This window comes from Arachis hypogaea, chromosome 13 (genome assembly GCF_003086295.3).
Source record: "Arachis hypogaea cultivar Tifrunner chromosome 13, arahy.Tifrunner.gnm2.J5K5, whole genome shotgun sequence".
In the NCBI taxonomy this organism is placed as follows: domain Eukaryota; kingdom Viridiplantae; phylum Streptophyta; class Magnoliopsida; order Fabales; family Fabaceae; genus Arachis; species Arachis hypogaea.
Window position 1 is genome coordinate 50,167,966 of NC_092048.1, and position 22,712 is coordinate 50,190,677.

Genomic DNA, 22,712 nt, shown 5'->3' on the forward strand with positions numbered 1-22,712 from the left:
TAAATTTTTCATTATTTTTGTCCAAAAAATACAAAAAATATAGTACAATATTATTATGCAATTAATAATAATAATTATTTTATTTTGTTTTATTTTTGGATGGAGGACTATTATGTCTAATAGAGAGAAACGTTGGGAATTGATTTGTACATTGATTTTTCTTGGAGACTAAAATGTCCGTTTTTTAAATCTTTGGGGATTGATCTGGGTAATTACTCTGCCGAAAAATGAACTGGAGACTGATTTGTCTACCGGAATAAAACCTTAGGAATTGATCTGTATATTAATTTTCCTTAGGGACTAAAATGTCCGATTCTAAAATCCTTGGGGACTGATTTGGGTAATTACTTATTATAATTTTATCCTTTCAAATGTTTTAAAATTTCTCTCTATCCTCACCAGCCACATCTTGATCACCAATTTCTTCCTTATTAGAGGAAAATTAAATGTTAATGAGAAATATATTTATGTGCCTTAACAATTAAACACGCTACATATATTTATGTACATCTATCTCTTTATATATCATGTTATGAGGAATGATAGGGACCAGCAACTTTTGTGATTTGTAGCCATCAAATAGCCATCAATGATGGTTTTAATGGTGTGAGATTGGTGTAAAATTTCATCCAATGGCTCACTTTTCTTTGCTGGTTACATGCTGGCCAGAATTTAACAAAGTTGCTGGCCCCTAGACTTTTCCTCATGTTATTGTTATGAGACAATGACAAAACAGTGAAAAACCGCTGTGTACGGAAATACAAAATTGATTTTTCTTAAATGAATGATACAAATATGGATTGGCTCAAAATGGCAACTCATAATCAAACTACATCGTTATGGACTACTATGTACAATGATTGGATCTTCTCACAACAGTGACGGTACTGAACGCACAAGTCGAGCACATTTTTAATCGTTACACCTGCCTGAACTTTATAGTGTATTTGGATGACAAGTGAATTAGATTCCTTGTTCAGTTGCACCTTCTGAAGTACGTGATCGATTTCATTGCGCGGAAATCTTCCTTTGCAACTCTAGATTTGACATCCTCTCAGCCTCCAGTGCTCGTTCAAGCTTTTCATTAAATCATTAGATTAAAAAGTATTCAGCAGAAACCATATTAAGAAGGAAAAACACCAGCATGGACTATCTTCACATTGGATTGCTGTTTCATACCATCATCATGGGAGAGCCACCAGTTTGGTATCACCATTATTTTGACAAACTAGTGGCTAAAGAATATTAACTTATGGTATGCTAATGATGAATTCTATTATTGATATGGGCTTTCTTAGTGTTTAAGAATAATTTGGAGGTTACTTCATTAGCATATTGATTTATTAGGAACTAATTTATCAACACATTAATCAACGGAGTAACTTCTGAAAAGAAAATATAATATATCTTGGGGGCACTGGTGTAACTGGTGGTTTCAACCATATCATTTGTGATATCATATAATGATTATACAATTACAAATAGGATTTACCTTGGCAGCTCGAGTGCTCCATTCTGCTAAAATAGCCCGGAGTCTTTCATTCTCTTCTACATACTGTGTATGTTTATTGAGAGAATCAGTTAGCACCTTATGGTATCATTGACATGGTAATGTTTTTAAGGAAAAACTTCTAAGTTACCTGATTGTTAGTTGTACGAACATGTTGGATCTCTGACTCCCTCTCAGCAAGCACGGACCGCGCAAGCCTTAACTCAGATTGCACTTGGTTCATCTGTGTAAAATAAAAACTCCCAGTAAGGTACCATTTGTCTTGAAGAGATGAAAGAGAATGGTATCTAACGCATATTGTGACTAAAGTTTAGTCCTTAATCACTAATTCATCACTTCATTGTGTAAAACACAATAGGTATTAGCAAATCAATTTCGTTGAAAATCAACACAGAAAGTAAACTGTTCTTAGAAAATTTTGTAGCCAGATTTTGAATGCAAAATATTCAAATAATTCTCTTTTTGAGCCCATGGGATCTCACAATGAATTCTCATAGCAAGTTCTCCATCAAATTTAAAACAGCTTGACCTTAATAGGTATGCTTCACTTAAAACAGCTATTAGTTCACATAGGAGTTGTGCTGCTGCAAAGGTGGTTATGCTTAAAAGGAGGTTTGCTTGAAGATTGCTCTGACTTGGTTTGGCCCATGGCTGGAGATCTTGGTGTACTAGTTCTACACGGAGTGGAACATATTAATTTCTATATGGTGTATTAGGATGGTTGAGTGTAGAATGTTTGGTTTTTCTAACTCGTTTTGTGGTTGTTTGGATGTAGTAACTTCTTTTGTTGCTCTTTTTGAACCTTTCCCTCCTTACCCTTTTGGGCATTGGTAAGTTTAAATATAGAAACAATGTATGCTTAATCTTGTTAGAACCCATCAATAGAGTCAACGGCATCACTGAAGGTTCATTTGAAAACTTATCCAAAATTTATATTCACAGGAATGGGGTGCTCACATCAATGTGATTGCACTTAGTTGTCAACACTCAGACATTTAAAACTAACAGGCAGTAGTTACCTCTGCAGAAAGTGTCCGCAATTCCTGGTCACGAGCTGCTAATAGATGGGCAAGATCAACCTGCAACACAAGCAATTGTTTCCCAGGAAATAATTTAAGAGAAGAAAAAAGGTGTGATGAAGATGGAGCCACCAAATATATACATGACAATGATTTTAAGACAGTTTTCAACTGTCATTGCTCAATTCTTTAATAATAACACAATAAGTAGGGCTCCTAAAATAATGAGTCGTGCTTAACCTGAAAATGTTGGCACATCTGTTAAATCAGCTTGAACTTTCATATTCTATACTTAAGTTGGGTAGAGTTGAGTTAGACCATATTTTAATTATGTAAAACAACATCCGTCTGGTTACATTTGAATTGTATCCTAGCTCAACGTCTATCAAACCTAACATAATTCCCTGGACATAATGTATAAACTTGGCACATTGGATCTTAGATGTGAGCTGAACTCACCTAAAGAAAACAAGCTACTATTTTTTTTCAAGCCAAGCCTGATAAGTATATGTTACGTAAGCAAAGTTTTAGAACAGGCCTGGTTTAGCTAAACTTGGCTCATTGCATCCTTATGCAAACTAAACTCAACTCATTCATGTTCATGATTACCTGTGGTGTGCTTCGATCATCAGTTCGCTCATATTTCTTTAAGGACTCTTGCAACCGAAGAACCTGAAAGGGAAAATGTTGGTGGACAATACATGTTCTAGTTAGTGGAATTTAAAGACTACCCCTAAATGATAAAGAAGTGCCTTAAATCAACATAAAATAGATGTTTCAGACTGCATATACCTCCTCACTCAAGAAATGTAGATTCTCACGCTGATATTGTAGCAAAGCCATTTGCTGATCAGAGAGTCTACCATCATGGTACCTATTGCATCAAAGATGTACTAATGTTAGTGTCTAAACTTCGCAGATGTGATTTGCATCTGCATCCTTTGCATTATCAATGGAGTGCATAGAGGGTAGAACACTATGCATGGAGAAAAACTATATTTTGCTGATTGTGGTTTGAAAGTTCAACATGTATATTGAATAACAGAAATAAATTAATTAAGAAACTAGATTACAAAATGTTTGCCTTAGACCCTCCAAAGAACTTGATGGTTGAAGTGGTGAGTATAAGGACTTGAGAACATCAGGATGGGAGTTCAATGAATTATACTGATGGATGTAACCTGTTTGCAGCAAAAAACACAAAGAAAGGAAAGGATCAGGTGAAAATATTCCTATACAGCAATCGAAACTGCAAAGTGAGTTGAATTTAAGTAAAGCGTATTAATATAATATCTTTTCTAACTAATAATACAGATTTGTAGAGCGCAATACATCATTTCCCATCCTTTTTCAGTTTTTAACCAAAATGGGACTGTAGGGGATTTCATACATTCCAAAGCATAAGATATCCCTAGATATTTTATTCTTAAAAAAGAAAAAGAAAATGGAAAAAAAGAAGAAAAATGCTTGCATTGCATAGATTAATTTTTTATAATTCCATTCACCTCAGGCACATTTTTATAGTATTATCATCCAACAAGGAGCTGTTGCAAAAGCACCCAAAGGCTCCAGACATCCCTTTAATTTTTCCAAAATTTGCCAATTTTTATTTTGTTATTGTCTCCTTGCAAGAAACAAATTAGTACTTGCTCCCCTAGGATGGAATTTTGTTGCTCAACTCATCCCCTCAGCTTCACAATTCCCCCAAACTCCCCCTTTACTAAATAAATAAACCCTCTCTACACCAGAAAAGGGAAAAAGAACAAACCAGAAAGAACAAAGGAAAAATAAGGTAAAAACAAAAACACTTACCAATGTAAAGACTCATGAAACATCCAGCACATACTGCTTCAGCCACCATAATGATCCTGTAGAATTTTGAAGCAATCAAAGTAAGACATATAGGTGAACAGCTTAATTTCAGTCATGGCTTAGAGAACATAGCACAAAGGGAATAAGAATATACGATGTGCCAGACATGGAACAAGGACTTGGTTATAACAAATTTAGACATACATGATAATAAAGAAACGGTGGAGATTATACGGATAGTAAAACAAAATGTTTCAAAGAAATTATAATATTTGCTTTAGATCATTAGGTAAAATATCTTCTAGCAACCCATAATAACGTAAAGCTTGGTTATAAGAAGCTTAATAATGATTTTGGTAGATACTTCAAATGAATGCAGAAAAAAAGAAGATAATCAGTTGATCAGGTTGGCTATACCACTACAATAGTTAGTTTATTTTTATTTCTATCTATAAAATACATTTGATTTAATCTGATTTCATCTGGACGTAATCTGATTACTTGAACTAATCCTAAACGACCTTCAGGTTTAGCTTGGATTTATGGATTCATTGCATCAACTTGATCCAACTGAACAGGGGACAGCAAAAGATTTTTGAAAACCCCACATAATGTCTGCTGTCAACTGTCAACCAACTCTTCCTCCTGCTAAGCATAGCAGCTAGAAAATTCTGTAAATTGCTATATGCTAAAATTACCATATACTGATAAGACAATTCTTTATCATCATCCAAACAAAATAAAAAATTTAGATAAACAAGAAAAGAAGCAAAGGGAAAATGCTTCATTTTCTCATCAATCGAAGATCTTTGGCACTTTTACTGATAAGATTCAGGTTAAGGATATAGTCATAGTTGGAGCTAACATAATATTGCTGATATTGGATTTTCTATCTCAATATAATCTTATCCCTGTAAAAGTTCTAAACTAAATAATTATTGATGAGTATACCTCAATATTGCAGGGATTGACAAAAAGCCGGTGTAAGGTTTCCAGACTATAACAAGTAGCATAGCAGCAGTTCCTGAAATTTAAAAAAGTACAGGAATATATGTACATCATAATGGTAAACCTATAAATGAACTATCCTCAAATTTATAAATATATACCCATTCATGTGCATCCACCTAAACAGTTTAAGATTTCTACTTTGAGTTAATTCTTCACACATATATGTCAGTAGACACATATTAAGCATGATCTGAAAGTTTAAAAAAGCCTAGAAACCAAAATACATACCATATGCTGTAATTGAAAAGGGTATGCGAATAATGAATTTCAACTTCTGGCTGAAACTATAATAGCCCTGAAAATCATGTCAACCATAAAAACTACATAAGCAGTAAAACACCACTAAACATAACTCAAACCTTCAGAGATCTTGCAAAATTTATTTTGCTAATTCTTTCTTTATCTCAAGCTTTTGATGTTAACTCAGATTCCAGAGTCCTAGAAGTAAAACAGTTCCATTTTTTTTAAAAAAAAAAAAAACCAAAATATTCCAGGGCATGCTTGCAGACAATGAAATTAAGAAACTACTGTGATGGTAAAAAAATTTGCCATTGAAGAATTACCTGTAACCGTATCTTCTGCACTTGATAAACTAGATATTGTTGAAAGATACCTGAAACAGTAAAGTATGGCAAACCCAGTAAAACACTGCATTAAAAGATTGAATACAAATAGCTTAAGTATATCGTACTTAATAAAAATAAATTACGTATGTATCATATATGCTACACCCAATATTGCTAATTTTATACATCAGCACTTATGAACATGATAACAATGTAAACCTCCACAGCATTGTCTGTTTCCAGGATTTACAAAGTTCGACACAGTTATATTGTAAGTTCAAAGTAATTGCATGCTAATGCATATAAATTATTCATCATTGTATAAATATTTACACACTACCACATTAACAAGAAGATTAACTGGGACTGTGAATTTCAACGAATGTGTTAACAATAGTTGTATCCATTGGGGAGAAAAGGAAATACTAATGTTAAAGTAACAATACAAGTAGTCCAGTATATTGCTTTATTAACAAGAACAGAAACTATATATTTCTAATAAAACCAAATTAGAAAATACAAGGTACACCGAAATGGAAAAAAGATTTTGAAATTTTGGTGGGAGGGGAATGCATCAGGATTCTGATTTACTAGACTACTACTCTACAACCATTCACAAAACAGGAAATGTGCAGCACAGGTTCTTCTAACATTCTAACATGAGAGAATTGATGATTTAGAAACATTATTAGCAATTAACTTGCCACCTGAAAGCTAGAAAAATGTCAGTAGCTGACATTGAACTAACTAAAAGCAGGAGCATCGTTAGTCGTCAGATATCTATTTGAAGGCCACTTCAAATTTTGCTACATTTTTTCCCCAACAGAAAAACTTCATTTCGAGAATGAAACAAGAGCAATGCAAGGAAAAAACCTGTTAACAGCAAAAGAAGAACATCGCAACTACAAAGCACGGGAGAGATCACTTCTTGCTTGGGGCGAAAAATCCACTCAGTTCCTATGGCCAAGGTAGCATAACCTGCCTAAAATGTAAAGAAACAACAAGCCAACTCACTCAGTAATTTGAACAAACACAAGATATGCATAACAACTCAAACAACTTTTTCAATTCAACCAGAACATCAATGCCTGCCAAATCAATCAGCCAACAACCGATTAATTAAAACAAAGAACAGATTTGAACTTGCCAGTAACATGCAATAGAAAACACTGCCAAAAACCCTTGCAGGCTTGCGGTGAGCGAATAGGGGAGCTTCATGCAATATATCAAGGAACCTAAGAAACAAAAAAATAAGAAAAGAATCATTTATCATTGCCTAAAAATAACAACATAACGTGAAATTGAAGATAAAAGGGGTTAAGCTAAGTGAATCTGAACCAAATAAATTAGTTGTTACTGACATAGCGTTCTCCTCAGCCGAGGTGGCAGGGGGAGAAGCGTATCTCTCAGTCGCCATATTCTTTTCCGTTCAAGAATGCGATTGTTGTCGCTATTCATAGAATAGAGATTTCGATTGGATCGCCGTTACTCGCAGTGTTTGATATCACCGTACAGCAAAATTGAGTCAGATAGTCCGTCAGGCGCATTTTAGTATCCGATAACATAGAATAGCTAACATACACCAATGCTGTACACAATAAACACCTCACCTATGATGCACGGACACTGACGCGGACACGGACACGACACGACACGGGACACGTCGACACGCAAATTTTAAAATCTTATAAGACAGAGGACACGCATACATATAAAATATAAATTAATTTTTGTAATTATTGTTTATGTTTTATTTTAATTATATCAAGTATTTAAAATATTTTTTGTTTTGATAAATAATAATATATACTATATCTAAATTTATTTCAAGAATATATATTAAGAATAAGACTAGACACGCGTGATGATATTTAGGTATGTCAGAGAATAAATTTTTACTTTTTATTATGATACGGAAATGAGTATCATGTTCGAAATGTGTCCGACACGCAGACACGACGACCGAGCGAAGTATTCGTGCTTCATAGCACCTCACCTTGTAATTCGGTTAAAATAAGCATATTCTATTAATCAATCTCTCTCTCTCTGTCTCTCTCTCTTCTCTCTCTCTCTAACGTAAGCGTCCCTTTCTTATTTTCATCTCAGTCTTTCTTTATTCTTCTTCTTCTTTTTCTTCGGGGTTTCAGCGCAAACCAAGAAACGAGATAAGCCGTTGAACTATCTGAATGGATCTGTGTGCCTTTCAAGTCAAAAACCTCTTCCACGCGAGCTCCTTTTGCCACAGACCCATTTCCTCGTCCAATGGGGGAAGAGCGGGGATTTCTTCTTTCAGAGTTGGAGATGGACGAGTCTTTGACAAGTTTTGCTGCGATCGCTATCGACCATTTCTTGTCACTGCTTCTGGCAAGAAGAATCCTGACAACTCCTCTTCTTCAGGTTTGTAACAATTCTGCTTCAATTTCAGATTTCAGCCTTTTCCGATTGTTGATGATCCTATTAATAATCAAATACAGCACTCAGCAGAGGACATAAACTGGACACTGTACACATCTTTTTCTTTCTTTTTCTTTTTTTGTTAAGGCTTGGTTGGGGGGGGGGGTGTGATTGGGTATTGATATCGATCAGCTGCAATTTACATGGAAATAATTGGGGATTTCATAGAATCACTAGTGCTTTCATTGCACTGGAGAAATTACAAAAAAAAAAAAAACAAATTATCCATATAGGTTCAATTTTGCATGTGTGTCCCGCAAAGTAGCTCTGAATCAGCGGTCAAATCCCCATTTGGTATGGTAGTAAAGAAATAATGGTTAAAGAAAATGCAAAGATTACTTTTACACATAACTTTACTGATAAATTTAATCCATGAAAATAGGGTGGAAGTTTTGATGCACAAGTATATATTAAACTCATCTATAAAATGTTTACCCTAGTGCTATCCTCTAACTGTACGCAGCCAAGTGTTATTTTTACAAACCTGGAATCACGTTTTTATTAGAAAAAAAATATATTGGAATAACGAGACAAAAACAGTTGGTGACTTACCTTTTTTCATTTTCAGTTTAGATCTTTGAGCCATTTCTCAACGGTTTGTTTTCACTATTTATGCTACTTTATACATTTTTTTTCCACTTCAGATTTTATTTATTTATTCTTCTGTTCCAAATTATGTGTACGTTACATTTCAACTATAAAGAAGCTAAAAATAATTTTTAGTTCGATTTTATCCTTAGACTAATTGTAATTGGTAATCAAGTGAGTGGAAATACAAATAAGATTGTAATTTTTATGTAAGGATAATTCTGTAAAATTAGCTTATCTTTTACTGTCAAGATAAGTTGTTGCCCATTTTAACGTGTGTATATATGAACCCTGAATTGATAGATTCTAGGAAACGAAGGAAGTATCTTTCCTAGTAACTATGGATATTTTTTGTCATTGTGAATTTACTTCAAATCTGAAAGCTCTCTCTGTTTGGGGAGGGTAGCAGTAAACTTGAATGTTCTTACCAGATCGTCGATACTATTTAAATCTTTGAATTTGGATTTTTTTTTTCTCTATGAGCAGTTTTAAGTTAATGTTTCAGGTTGAAGTAGTAAGTTGCCTTGCCTGTTTAAGTTATTCCATAGTATTCTGTTAGCCATCATTCAGCTGTGCATCACCCTGCTCAGAAAGTTAAATGCTGTACTTGGTTGTTCTTTTAGTACATTTCTCATTAAAAATCCATAGCTTTTTGTTTTTTGGATGAATAATTTATTTCTTATACGTAACCTAGTTAAGGCTTGCTTGTTCTCATCATTGTATATAACTATTTAAATTAAATTATGTAAAGTAGATAATTCAAGCTCATCTTAAAGAACAATGCATGATTGTTAACACTTCTTCATGTGGTGTTGTAGTCATTTGTTTACTCAACCATATTAGTGTATGCAAAGTTTTTAAGATGTTTGTTTTGGCTTGTGGTATCTAAACTCAAGTTGCCTGTTATTGAGTAATAACATGTATATTTGAATTTCTTTCCTTGACTATTTGTTAACTTTCCATGAAATCTTTGCTATGTTCAAGTTTGCAATTTTACACACTTATAAATCACCATTCGTAAATGTTTTTTAAAATAGGAAAGACAAGCATTATTTCACTGTTCAAGAATGAAGCTAAGATATTCTTTGCTAATATGAGTTAATTTGCAACCTCTTATGTTTCCTGTGCCACATTGCACTTGTCAGAAAGCATTTATAGTCAACTCTATTTTCGTTGTTGAAATGTAAGATGCATCTTTTTGTTTTTTTTTTTTTTGACACAATATTGTTAGAAAATGGCCAAGTAAATCTAGTCACACACACTAGGTGGCTTTTTGGCAGTTGCTTGTTATTCAGTTTTGGGTTTGGAGACAACTGACTAGAAATTTACACTTTTGGCAGAATGCAAAGGGATTATATTTTGAATTGATCAGTGCCTATATTTATTTACCCAAGGAAGATCATTACATTTTTTTCCCACCATATTAATCATCTTTTCATTTCATTGTTTTTCACATTGACAGTTAACATACTTTCTCATGAATTCCTCTTATTTGGGTATATTGGTCATTCTAGATAATGGTGAACAGTCTATTCCGGAAGGAGATGGCATTAGAGGCAGCAATTCTTCTGATGGTGACAAATCAGACGGCAGTACTGAGAAATCTCATCATCCCACTAATTTGGATTGGCGCGAATTCAGAGCAAAGCTATATAGAGATGAGCTGGTGATGTTTTTGTTCCTAACTGTGATTTGCAGCTTGCATATTCTATTGTTATCAGCTACAGGATAACATTCAAGACCCGGCCGGCACGGACCCAAGGCATATTTTGCCGGGTTCGGGGTTTTTTTCAGTGTTATTTTCGAGTCGAGTTCGGGTTATGCTTTTGGGTCACCTGGCCTGAAGCGGCTTTTTACGATAAAAATATATTTTAGGATGAAATTAATAATATCATATTATACTTTTATACTTCAATTAATATTTTTTTATAATATACGGTATTGTTTTTGTTTCAAAAGAATTTATTTTGGTATAAATATGATATAACATTTGTTAAATTTAATTCTTAAAAGTAAAGTTTTATTACTTTAGTATATAAAATTTACAAATTTGCTTACACTAATTTTGCATTGGGTCAACCCAGTTTATTTCAGGTTGCTTTTGGGACCGGGCCCAGGTCTAACTAAACCCGGCCTGGCCGGCCCATGAACACCCCTACTGTAGCTCCTGTTTGCCATTCATGAAATTTGAATAAACAGTTGTTTCAAAACATCTGATATAATGATTCATACCCTTTGTTACTGTTTAAGGTTATAATTTTTTAGCGCAATGGGGTTGAGTTTTATCTAGGATTGCACTCATTGTTTTTGTTACAACCTGGAAATATTTTTGTCGGTGATTGTGGCAATCATTATGATTTCGATTGAGCTGACCTTAGTAGGAAAAGACTTAGGGTAGTACTTCTTGTTGACAATGATGTGGAGGTGATCATTCATGATTGAGCATGTCTATAAATCAAAACCGCAATTTACCAAATACTATTTTTCATTTTCTTTTTCTTTTTTTCTTTTTTCAATTCATTAACAGAAAGAAGAATCAGAATCTGACACTCACAATCAAGGTGGGATATTGTACAATTCCAAGAATCTTGCCACAAAGTGGGCTCATCCTATTCCTGTACCGGAGACTGGCTGTGTGCTTGTGGCAACAGAAAAACTTGATGGTGTCCGCACCTTTGAAAGAACTGTTGTCCTCCTTCTCAGATCTGGAAGTAGACACCCACAAGAAGGGCCTTTTGGAATTGTCATCAATCGTCCTCTTCACAAAAAGATTAAACATATGAAGCCTACTAATCACGACCTTCTAACCACCTTTTCTGATTGTTCTCTGTATTTTGGTGGACCTCTTGAGGCGAGCATGTTTTTACTAAAATCAGGGGAGAAGTTGAAGGTTCCAGGTTTTGAAGAGGTAATACCGGGAGTATGCTTTGGAGCTCGAAACAGTTTGGATGATGCCGCAGCCCTTGTGAAGAAGGGGGTTCTCAAAGCTCAGGATTTCAGATTTTTTGTTGGTTACGCCGGATGGCAGTTGGATCAGTTGAGGGACGAGATAGAGTCAGATTATTGGTATGTGGCTGCATGTAGCTCAAGTTTGCTTTCTAGTGCTTTGTCGGATTCTTCAGAGAATTTGTGGGAAGAGATTTTGCAGCTAATGGGTGGTCATTACTCAGAATTGAGCCGGAAGCCAAAGCAAGATATGTAGTTTTTATGTATGGTTTCACATTCAGATACAAATGAAGCATGTATATTCAAGGATGTTGGCTGAAATGTACTAAAGTTCATTTTCCTGCCAAATCATGCTCTATTGTTTATTATGTAACAGGAATCGTACCTTATTGGGTTCTTGTAATTATGCTTGTTAATATAGTTTGATATAAGTATATAGTTGCGCCTTAGTTGTATTTTACTTGCATGTTCTCTCTGGCCAAGTTGTATTTTACTTATACGCGCCTGTGTCCTTTGTCCTCTTTATTTCACTCACTCACTAGTCACTATCCCTTCCCTATTTTGCAAATCAGAGGAGGACAAATTATGGATTTTGAGAGAGAAAATTAGGAGATAATACTTTTAAGGGAAAAGGGTAACTTGGATATTTCATACGAAGCATTTGTCATGAATGTTGAAACTTGAAAATAAGTGTTATTATTGAAAATTAGTTATGCATAATACTTGGAAATTACTTTACTGTAAAAAAAATGTTGAGTACCGTCGAATTTAGCATCGGACGTTAGCAATGAGATTTTCGTCGGATTTACCGGTAGTAATGGCGTCGAATTCGTAAGGTTTAATAATTACGGACGAATTTTGGAATCCGACGGTAATATTTGGAGGAAAACAAAAATAAAATAGCGTATTCTTTACCGTTAGATTTATCGGCAGATTTTTTCAACGGTAAAGCCAATTAGTGAAACGATGCATTTTAGTGACTCAAAGTTTTACCATCAAACGGTAAATACGATGGTAACTGAGACGTAATTTTAAAACGCGAACCCTCTTCCCCCTCATTCAGATTCACTCCCTGTCTCACTAAACCACCAAAACCACCATCTCCTTCCCTCTCCCTTCCCTCTCCCCAAAACTATCCTCTGCCACCGCCGACACTGCCACCACCACAGCCCCCTCTCCATCGCCGTCAGCCCATCCACCCCCGAGACCCTTTCGTTCTTCTTCTCTTTCTTCTCTCCTTGTCACTTCACTGTTAATCTTCTCTGTTCTCCAAACCACCGCACCGTACCATAGAGCCACCACCGCCGCTCCCCAACTTTGCCTCTCTAGTATCTGCTCGTCACCGCCACCATCACCGCCACTACCTAGCTTGTCCTCTTCGATTCGATTCTACCTCTGCAATAATGGGTAACAGATTCAAATGCGAATATTAAAAATAGAAGCTTGTATGCTTAATGCTGATGCATGTTGAAATTCGATTAGATTGTACTTTATTTTGTTAATTGAAATATCTATATTAGGTTAAAATGTTTTGTTGTAAATTGAAAAAATTGTCAAGCTATCCATTTTAACAGATCCAAAAATGATTGAGAAATAAAGTTATATTGAAGCATATGTTGCTTAATAAAGATGCATATTTGAAAAAGAAAGCTAGTTTAACCTGTTCTTCTGTTTTATGAAAGTGAAGATGGGTGTTTATGTCTGATTGTTTATATCCAACTATTTTTCTTTTAATAGATTATATCCACATGTATGTAAATTATATATTGAATGAAACATTATCCTAACAGATTTTGTTAGTAGAGTGAAAAATCTTTGTTTTCTATTTAATTGTCTTTTCTTTTTTTCTTATGAAAACTCAATTGGATGATGTATATGATGAGTATGGAGACTGCATTTTTATACGTGTTTGAAGATGGCTGAATTTGAGTTTATAAATATGCTGAAATTTTGTTGATTGTTGAGTTGGTTTTTCTTATTTTAATTTTGAATTTGAACTTTAAATTTCAACTTTGAAAAGTGTTTCGTTTATTGAATATTGTTGTCGGAGTTTTTTGACATTATCTGAAAGATGTTCATTGACTGTGTTACGGCTAGTTTTGATACATGCAGACATGATAACAGGAAGAGGTGATGCGGATCAGGCTGCCAGTGGTGGTCGGGTAGAGGGAGCGTTTCCTCCAGTACCCCGGGGACTTCTGGATCCTTTCCTTTTACCCCGACCACCCCGGTCACGCCACAGGTTGCGATTTAGCGGACCAACCGTTAATCATGGTCTCTAACCCCAACTACATGCCACTGTCCACAGCGACGACGCCACATCCTACCACTCAGCATCCCGCATCTACGACGACACCGAGTCCAGCGACGGATGCTGAAGCCCCAGAGTCCAGCCACGACAGTGAGGCGCAGTTGATGCCCTTCTACCACCTACCATTGTACAGTTGCGCATTTGGCCTGATGGCGGCATGGGGTAAGTATCACATTCAATGCTCATGTATTTTCTGTTTATTATTTTCTAGTTTTATTGATTATGATTCTTGTTGTTGCTGAAATTTCTTGAAAATTGATTCCTGTTTAGTAGATTTAGGTTGATTTGGAATGTTGCTGGTTATTGTTTTCTAGTTTTATTAAATATAATTCTTGTTGTTGCTAAGATTTCTTGAAAATTGATTCTTGTTTAATGGATTTAGGTTGATTCTTGTTTGTGGGTTGTTGTTAGGTTTTTTCCGAACTCGAACGTGTGTACTCAGGAGATGACAAATGTCATCAAGCTGATGTACGACCAGCCCTGATCCAGCTACACGAAGATTCTCGCTGAGACCCGGCAGTGCTGGTTTGAGAAATGGGCGGTAATTACTTTCATTGTTTTTATTTTAATTCTTTTTAGCTAGTTTATATTCTCTGTCGTGTCTAACTAAATTTAAAGCTTCTTTGTTGCAGCTACACTTTATTTGGGATGCTAAGCATGACCTGCCCATCTGGAAGATATTCGACTATAGGATGGGTCAGCGACTCTAGCAGATGCTGGATGATGTTCACCATGGCTGGGACCAGTAGACGCGCTGGCTCCGATCGGAGGTAAAAAAGGGCTTGTTCGCTCATTAGGAGACCGATGCAGGGTTTAGGCATCAGCGTCTCACCAACCGATCTAATAGAACATCGGAGAGGTTGTCAAAGTTCACCGGCAGCTCCATGACCTTCATGAAGACGAAGGCCAGGATGGTATATAGTTCCTTTAATATTGTTAATAACTTCGGTATGTTATCTGTTTTGCATATGATTACTAGGCATTCTAATAATTTTGTATTTTAATACAACTTGTGAAGTCAAAATCGTTGGACCGCGAGACCACATGATGGAGGCCTTCAAGTACACCCATATGCAAAAGGAGAACAAAGCGAGATTTGCTGATCAGCGGTATCAGGAGTATTATGCGAGTAACATACGTCTAATTATCTTCTGCTATGAAATTATTAGATATTAACTGTATATCTGTCTTAACTTACTAATCATAGAGTAACTTGTGTTAATTGCATAGGAGTCCTACACACAGAGACTGGAGGCCACGACTCAACAGTATTAGCAAAGTGGGGAGGACACCGTCGATGGATCTGCAACCTCAGTCATCGAACCCTATGCGGTTTGGCGCGAGACCGCCTCAGCCCCGTACAAGAACCGTATATACGGGATGGGTCGTTCTTCACCAGTAGCCTCCGCACCTCGACGTTGAGGCCGTCGTCAAGTTCCGCCATCAGTCGAGCCATCCAGCCGAAAAAGGCATGGATTTGAGGCTCCAGGTATAGGAGCTCCAACGCAGCCTTCATCAGCAGGCTCAAGAGCTTAACGATTATCCGGAGAGGTATCAAAAGATGCTCATCAGTGTGACATCTATGGATGAGTTTAGGCTGGAGTTTAGGGAGTCGCTAGAGTGGATGCAGCGTATGGAGGCTCAGATGGAGGTATACTAGGCCCAGATGCACACCACTGACATCAACCCTGCTGGTGGCAGCACCGCTGCTGATGGCAGCGGTCTTGGTACAGGTGGCACCAGTAGCGCTGGTGGCACACGAACATCGTCACTGCCTCCTGCAATGCCGACTCAGGGTCACAGGACTGACGACGGTGACTACTTGGATCTGTAGATATTAGGTTTTTGTTTTATTATTTCATACATTTATTTGGTGTACTTGACTTTTATTCAATTTGCACATTGTATTATTTTTTGATTTTAAATAAAAATTCTTCATTATTTATGAATTGACCACTAATTGTGTGAAAAAAATTTAAAATTAAAATTAAAATTGACAATTTATTTCTAATTTCAAAAAGAAAAATGACGTTACCGTCGAAATTACCATTGGAATAATCCGATGGTAACATGGCGCAAAACAACATATTTTGGCGCCAATATTACCATTGAAAAAATTCTACGGTAACCAATTTGTTTCCTGAGCTGGTAATCCGTCACAAAATCCGACGGTAATCACCGTCAGACAGAATAAATTCGATGGTAAATATTTACTGGCGAGATTTATATCGTCTGGTTGTTTTCAATGGTAAATCCGATGGTACTCAGTATTTTTCATGTAGTGAATATGTTTCAGTAGTTCTCTTTGACGAAATAAATAAATTGAGAGATCAAGCCATTGCGAAATCTGAAACCACAAGACTCTCGAAGTCATCTGTTGTAATATCAAGTTCTTTCTGTAGGTTTTCATCAGGAGATACAGAAAGTAGATAGGTTGAATATTGTAAACTATAAGAATGTTCAAGTATTGATTTTTTTATGTACTGTTTAGTTAAAACAAACACATCTTTTGTCTCTTTGTAAATATTGATTCCAAAGCTTTTGATAAATTCTTTTGCCATATTAAAGTTTTATAAACATGTCTGTACTGTACTAAAATCTTGTTAATTTGAATGAATCTAGGTTCACAATTATTAGATTTAATATATTGAAAAAATAACAGCTACACCAAAATTTGTTCACATTGACACACCTAAAACTATTTACCATAAAACAATTAAAAAAAAAGTAATTTCAAAGCCAAAGTGACTTGGTAAATGGAACAACACAGTACAATTTAGAAAGTAAACCTCATTTTTATTACATAATAAAAACATTAACTGAATTGCACCGAAATGCTTACAACGAAACACCAAAAATCATTCAAATAAACACCAAGAAAGCTATCAAATTTTCTTGAATCTTTAAACTGATAATTCATCATTTGTTCATGATAAAAGGTAAAATTTGACTGCATCATTAATCCACCATCTAAAAGGCAAATCATATATTAGCACAACTATTAACATGCACAAAGACAATTTTACCTAATTAAAGCACATCAATTTTTCCTCACTTAGATCATTCTTTTTTTTTCTTTGATACATTTGCAGTCTATTTTTCAGTATTTGATCCCAATCTATTTTTGAGACATCCTGTTGTTCATAACACGCAGCGGAAGAAAAGAAAGTAATCCTAAAGATCTATTTTGTGCTTAAATTTTATTCAGTTAATATACAATATATAGATCAGATCTAATAAATACCTAGGTACACTAGTAAAAATCACTTTTTTCCTTCGATGGTACGAAGGCGCTATGCGTATCCACACCGAGACCAACCTTTGTGTCAACTCCTTGACCAATGGACATCTGATCTAAATTGAGAAACCTCTTGCAACTCTTTGCACGCCATAAAATTCTTCTCTAAGAATTAGGTTCACATACGTTTATGTGTGTAGAGGTAAAGGAATAAAACTCTTATGTTTATTCTCTCTTCATTCTGTTATTTCCTCTACTCTTGGCATACATATATATAGTATGAGATTTGTTACTGATTTTAAATTTGAATCTCAATTCAAATTTAAATCATATCTTAAAATTCTAAATCCGAATCCTTCAAATTTATGAATCATATCATAACTCAATTTGAAACAGAATCAGTTAGGATCTCATCCAAATTTAGAATTCAAGTTTAGAAATAGAATAACTAATTATTCTCAAATCTCATATAATATTCTCAATTATCATACTATTATTATATTCTTGGTGCTAGTAAAGAATATAATAATATTCCATTTGAATTAATATAATTATTTATTTGATCAAATCAAAATAATAATTAAATAATTCTACAGTAAAGATTAGAACACTCGTTAGTGTGTGACCCCATAGGTTCAATACTAAGCGGGTAGTAAATTAGTCATACTAAATTTACTAATCAAGGTTGGCGTCTAGCAACACTCCTTAACGACCCGATAGTATGAAGTAATATAATTTTTACTAAGAACCTTAGAAGAACAAAGTAATTCCTTCCATCTTTCCAGCTCTTGGTTAACCCTTAGAGTATGGTTTAATTGTCAAACTCTAACTTGTTACCATTATTATAATGAACTGTGAATGACCTAAGAAACTCATTTCTTCATTCATTCAATCCCCTTGGCCAAGGTTTTATTCATCTCAGTCATTATAATCATAGAGCTCAAACTCTTTACCAAGAGTTGACGGATTCCTTATTGACTAATTATTAATTCTACAAGTATTTAAATCATACACAATATCCATTCAACTAGCACCCTAGGGTATTAGGTGTCCGAAATCAAAGTATAATAAATACATTGTTAATTACTATGACAGTCGCAGGTCAAAGAAAACTCTATTACTATGTTCATCTTGAGAATATCCTATTGACAAATATACGGTAATTATAACCATTAGGAATTCTCAAAGTGAGTCAGTTCAATGGTCATATCTCTATATGCACCATCTATATATATAATTTAATAAATGAGATCTATTAATCTTCATCCAATGAAGACCATTATATATATATTGATCTTTCCGGATTATTAATGTCCTTTTTAATAATCCTATAACCAAGAACAATTTAGATTAAATTATAAAAGATTTATCTCTCAATATTATGATCACTATCATAATGATAAATCTCTAAATTTAATCAAGGATCTTATTATATTAACATTTTAATATAATAACAATAACAAATTATTTGACACATGATTAATTGGATTGTGGTCATACTTCTTATTCCCAACAATCTCCCACTTGCACGAGAGCCAATCATGATAGATTGGATCTTGGGCATACTATTATCTCAATAATCTCCCACTTGAACTAGAGCCCATCAATCATGTGTATAATTTTTCAATGCATATTTGTGTTTATCAAAACTCTTTTGACCTAAACACCTTAGCTCTTGAGCATATGTGCTTGACCTTTTGCAAAATACGCCTAGTGCATAATAAATATTACGTTTTCTCAAAACATGAAATCTCCCACTACAATAGTGTATAATTTTAATTTAAGGACAATCCTTATTGAATATGATTATAAAAAATTTAAGTAACCATTAGATCTATCTTTATAGAATTGTATCATTATACAAGTAGGCTACTCTTCAAAAAATTAGTTTGACGATCAAACCTTTTATACTTTCAGGAGAAAGTATATCCTCTATTGAGTGGTATACAATTCTAATAAAAGTAATTGTACACTCACTCTTTCTTTAAGATGGAATCCCTTTTCTAAAAAGGAGCTTAACTTCTTATCACAAACACTTTACCATAAGAAGGGTGATAAAAATAATCTCATTATTTCTTTAGGATAACCAATAAATCTCATTTATTGGACCTAATATCAATTCTATTGTTGTACAATCTCTTAACACGTATAAGACATCTCCAAACTTTAATATTCTTGAGTTTCAGCTTATGCCTTTTCCATATCTCATATGGGTAAAAAATTGATTTAGTGAGAAATTTGTTAATTTAGCCACATTTTCAAAATGTAGTCTAAATATTTAACAAATAGTGATATTCAACTAAATCAAATTTCATGTTTCTTAAACAAGATGGAGTACATAGAGTACTAGTATTTATGCACGGAGAAAATCTCATTCTCTATTTAATAGAATATTAATTAGATATTAGAGATTTTACTTTAAAACTCTTGTAATAAAAATACTCAATATTTTTATTATTGGTCAAACTAACCCTTAAGAGCAATTTTAATTGGCATCCTCAATACTCATATTGAGTTTTTCTAAAAAGATCACAAATCTTAATCATATTAAGGCCAATTATAAATTGTTTGTAACAAAATAAATCTCTAAAAATGCTTGCAAGAACAATTATCGCAAAAGCCATTTGCCTAATGGCATTCCAACTTCTAAAGTTGTTTAATTCAAAATATATTACCCAATACTCCCACTAGTTTAAATAAAATCTTTGATAGTCATACTATCTTACTTGGGGCACCATACATCTTCTTAAGATGTTCAATAATAAATAGTGAGTATATATGCCTTTGAAATTGGAACTCATAGTTGTCAAAACAACCCATATTGCAATAAAGCAATATTTCAATTACTTCACAAGTACATTACCAATTTTATTAGAGGATATTATTTCAGTAGGATTATCATCTCAATGATAACTCTTTGGAAATACAATTCTCAAATTGTACTCAATATATTACTTTTAAGTATGACACACAAAAGGTGGACATATTTCAAAATCTAAAATATGAAAGTAAACAAGAAATCTATATTTCTGGCAAAATTATTTAGAATCACAAATGAGTATCTTGGTTATCAAGTTATTACTCACCCCTATTCTAAATAAACATGATTAAATTGTATCTCATACAATTATAATCCCAAATAATTATCTGGTTATTAGACAATTACTTAACTGAATTATATTTTATACCCCTAGGTAGTCTAGGTTCAAGGATAAAATTAATTCTCCTTATACATCATCATATGCATAAATAAATTCTATCTTTGAGTACAAGTGTCCTGGTTGTCAGGTTGCTCCTTGTAAACAAGAGAAAAATTTATTTGTTTGGCAATCTCCTAACTTTTAGGATTTATCTCTATTGTTAGAGAATTTTTCATCAGTACTCATAGATTAAATTTTATATTCCCAGATTGTCTAGGCAAAATATAAAATTAAATCCCTAATACATCAAATATATATACTGATTATTATCTTGAAAATAAAACTCCTGGTTGTCAGGCCGCTCTTTATATTTAAGAAAATTAGAAAAATTAATTTCTAATATTATAGTGTTCAAAACACATCAATCAAATCAAAATTTGATTGTTCATATACTAACGTTTAGCCTTAAAAAAGTATCAAATCAAATTTGACATGTATATATACACTTATATATATAAGAAACAAACAAAAGATATTTTGCATCTTATTCCTTTTATTGTGATCAAAATCACAATAAAATTTAATCAATAAATAAAATCAAACAAAATATTTGATTATAAATATAACTTTTATATTAAAAAAATGATAATTTAATCACAATTAAATAATCAAACTTCAAATAAATTAACTATTAATTTATTAAAAAATTATCTCAATGAAAATAACTACATCACATGCTTAAAAAAAATTTGAATTAATCCTATTAATTCACAAATTTTAAGAAAATAGGAATAAAATTTAAACACAAAAAGCCAAAGCTTTGATACCACTGAAGGATTACCATGTGTTCATAACACGCAGCGGAAAAAAAGAAAGTAATCCTAAAGATCTATTTTATGCTTAAATTTTATTCAGTTAATATACAATATATAGATCAGATCTAATAAATACCTGGGTACACCAGTAAAAATCACTTTTTTTCCTTCGATGGTACGAAGGCGCTATGCGTATCCACACCGAGACCAACCTTTGCTGTCAACTTCTTGACCAATGGACATCTGATCTAAATTGAGAAACCTCTTGCAACTCTTTGCACGCCATAAAATTCTTCTCCAAGAATTAGGCTCACATACGTTTATGTGTGTAGAGGTAAAGGAATAAAACTCTTATGTTTATTCTCTCTTCATTCTGTTATTTCCTCTACTCTTGGCATACATATATATAGTATGAGATTTGTTACTGATTTTAAATTTGAATCTCAATTCAAATTTAAATCATATCTTAAAATTCTAAATCCGAATCCTTCAAATTTATGAATCATATCATAACTCAATTTGAAACAGAATCAGTTAGGATCTCATCCAAATTTAGAATTCAAGTTTAGAAATAGAATAACTAATTATTCTCAAATCTCATATAATATTCTCAATTATCATACTATTATTATATTCTTGGTGCTAGCAAAGAATATAATAATATTCTATTTGAATTAATATAATTATTTATTTGATCAAATCAAAATAATAATTAAATAATTCTACAGCAAATATTAGAACACTCGTTAGTGTGTGACCCCATAGGTTCAATACTAAGCGGGTAGTAAATTAGTCATACTAAATTTACTAATCAAGGTTGGCGTCTATCAACACTCCTTAACGACCCGATAGTATGAAGTAATATAATTTTTACTAAGAACCTTAGAAGAACAAAGTAATTCCTTCCATCTTTCCAACTCTTGGTTAACCCTTAGAGTATGGTTTAATTGTCAAATTCTAACTTGTTACCATTATTATAATGAACTGTAAATGACCTAAGAAACTCATTTCTTCATTCATTCAATCCCCTTGTCCAAGGTTTTATTCATCTCAGTCATTATAATCATAGAGCTCAAACTTTTACCAAGAGTTGACGGATTCCTTATTGACTAATCATTAATTCTACAAGTATTTAAATCATACCCAATATCCATTCAACTAGCACCCTAGGGTATTAGGTGTCCGAAATCAAAATATAATAAATACATTGTTAATTACTATGACAGTCGCAGGTCAAAGGAAACTCTATTACTATGTTCATCTTGAGAATATCCTATTGACAAATATACGGTAATTATAACC

The 22,712-nt window shown here is 33.6% G+C and overlaps 2 protein-coding genes across 4 annotated transcripts; one reads left to right on the forward strand and one right to left on the reverse strand.

Moving 5' to 3' along the window:
• Nucleotides 1-751: 751 nt before the first annotated feature.
• On the reverse strand, nt 752-7,467 carry LOC112738334 (protein FIP1). 3 transcript variants are annotated; one of them, XM_025788732.2, is made up of 14 exons: nt 7,280-7,467; nt 7,066-7,153; nt 6,792-6,900; nt 5,916-5,965; nt 5,581-5,647; nt 5,293-5,365; nt 4,342-4,397; nt 3,614-3,710; nt 3,322-3,403; nt 3,139-3,201; nt 2,530-2,589; nt 1,641-1,733; nt 1,493-1,555; nt 752-1,077 (listed from the first exon to the last, which is right to left on the reverse strand). In XM_025788732.2, the coding sequence occupies exons 1-14, from the start codon at nt 7,333-7,335 to the stop codon at nt 1,009-1,011; spliced, it is 1,026 nt and encodes a 341-aa protein (XP_025644517.1). In that variant the 5' UTR covers nt 7,336-7,467; the 3' UTR covers nt 752-1,008. The 3 variants fall into 3 exon arrangements, with proteins under 3 accessions (XP_025644517.1, XP_072068012.1, XP_072068013.1); XM_072211911.1 differs by having other exon boundaries at nt 6,792-6,896; nt 7,062-7,153; nt 7,280-7,464; XM_072211912.1 differs by having other exon boundaries at nt 6,792-6,896; nt 7,280-7,418.
• Nucleotides 7,468-7,917: 450 nt separating this feature from the next.
• Nucleotides 7,918-12,340, forward strand: LOC112738335 (uncharacterized). Its single transcript, XM_025788733.3, has 3 exons — nt 7,918-8,315; nt 10,475-10,626; nt 11,488-12,340. Exons 1-3 carry the CDS (start codon nt 8,105-8,107, stop codon nt 12,160-12,162), a joined length of 1,038 nt encoding a protein of 345 aa, XP_025644518.1. The 5' UTR covers nt 7,918-8,104; the 3' UTR covers nt 12,163-12,340.
• Nucleotides 12,341-22,712: the final 10,372 nt, after the last annotated feature.

What these genes read in the sequence shown, in the direction of transcription:
- LOC112738335 (XM_025788733.3), top strand. Translation starts at nt 8,105, where the DNA reads ATGGATCTGTGTGCCTTTCAAGTCAAAAACCTCTTCCACGCGAGCTCC. An exon ending in TGACAACTCCTCTTCTTCAG is followed by an intron (nt 8,316 to 10,474) that starts GTTTGTAACAAT and finishes TGGTCATTCTAG; the next exon opens with ATAATGGTGAACAGTCTATT. An exon ending in AGCTATATAGAGATGAGCTG is followed by an intron (nt 10,627 to 11,487) that starts GTGATGTTTTTG and finishes ATTCATTAACAG; the next exon opens with AAAGAAGAATCAGAATCTGA.
- LOC112738334 (XM_025788732.2), bottom strand. Translation starts at nt 7,335, where the DNA reads ATGGCGACTGAGAGATACGCTTCTCCCCCTGCCACCTCGGCTGAGGAG. An exon ending in TGCAGAAGATACGGTTACAG is followed by an intron (nt 5,648 to 5,915) that starts GTAATTCTTCAA and finishes CATGATTTTCAG; the next exon opens with GGCTATTATAGTTTCAGCCA. An exon ending in TACATTTCTTGAGTGAGGAG is followed by an intron (nt 3,202 to 3,321) that starts GTATATGCAGTC and finishes TTTCCCTTTCAG; the next exon opens with GTTCTTCGGTTGCAAGAGTC.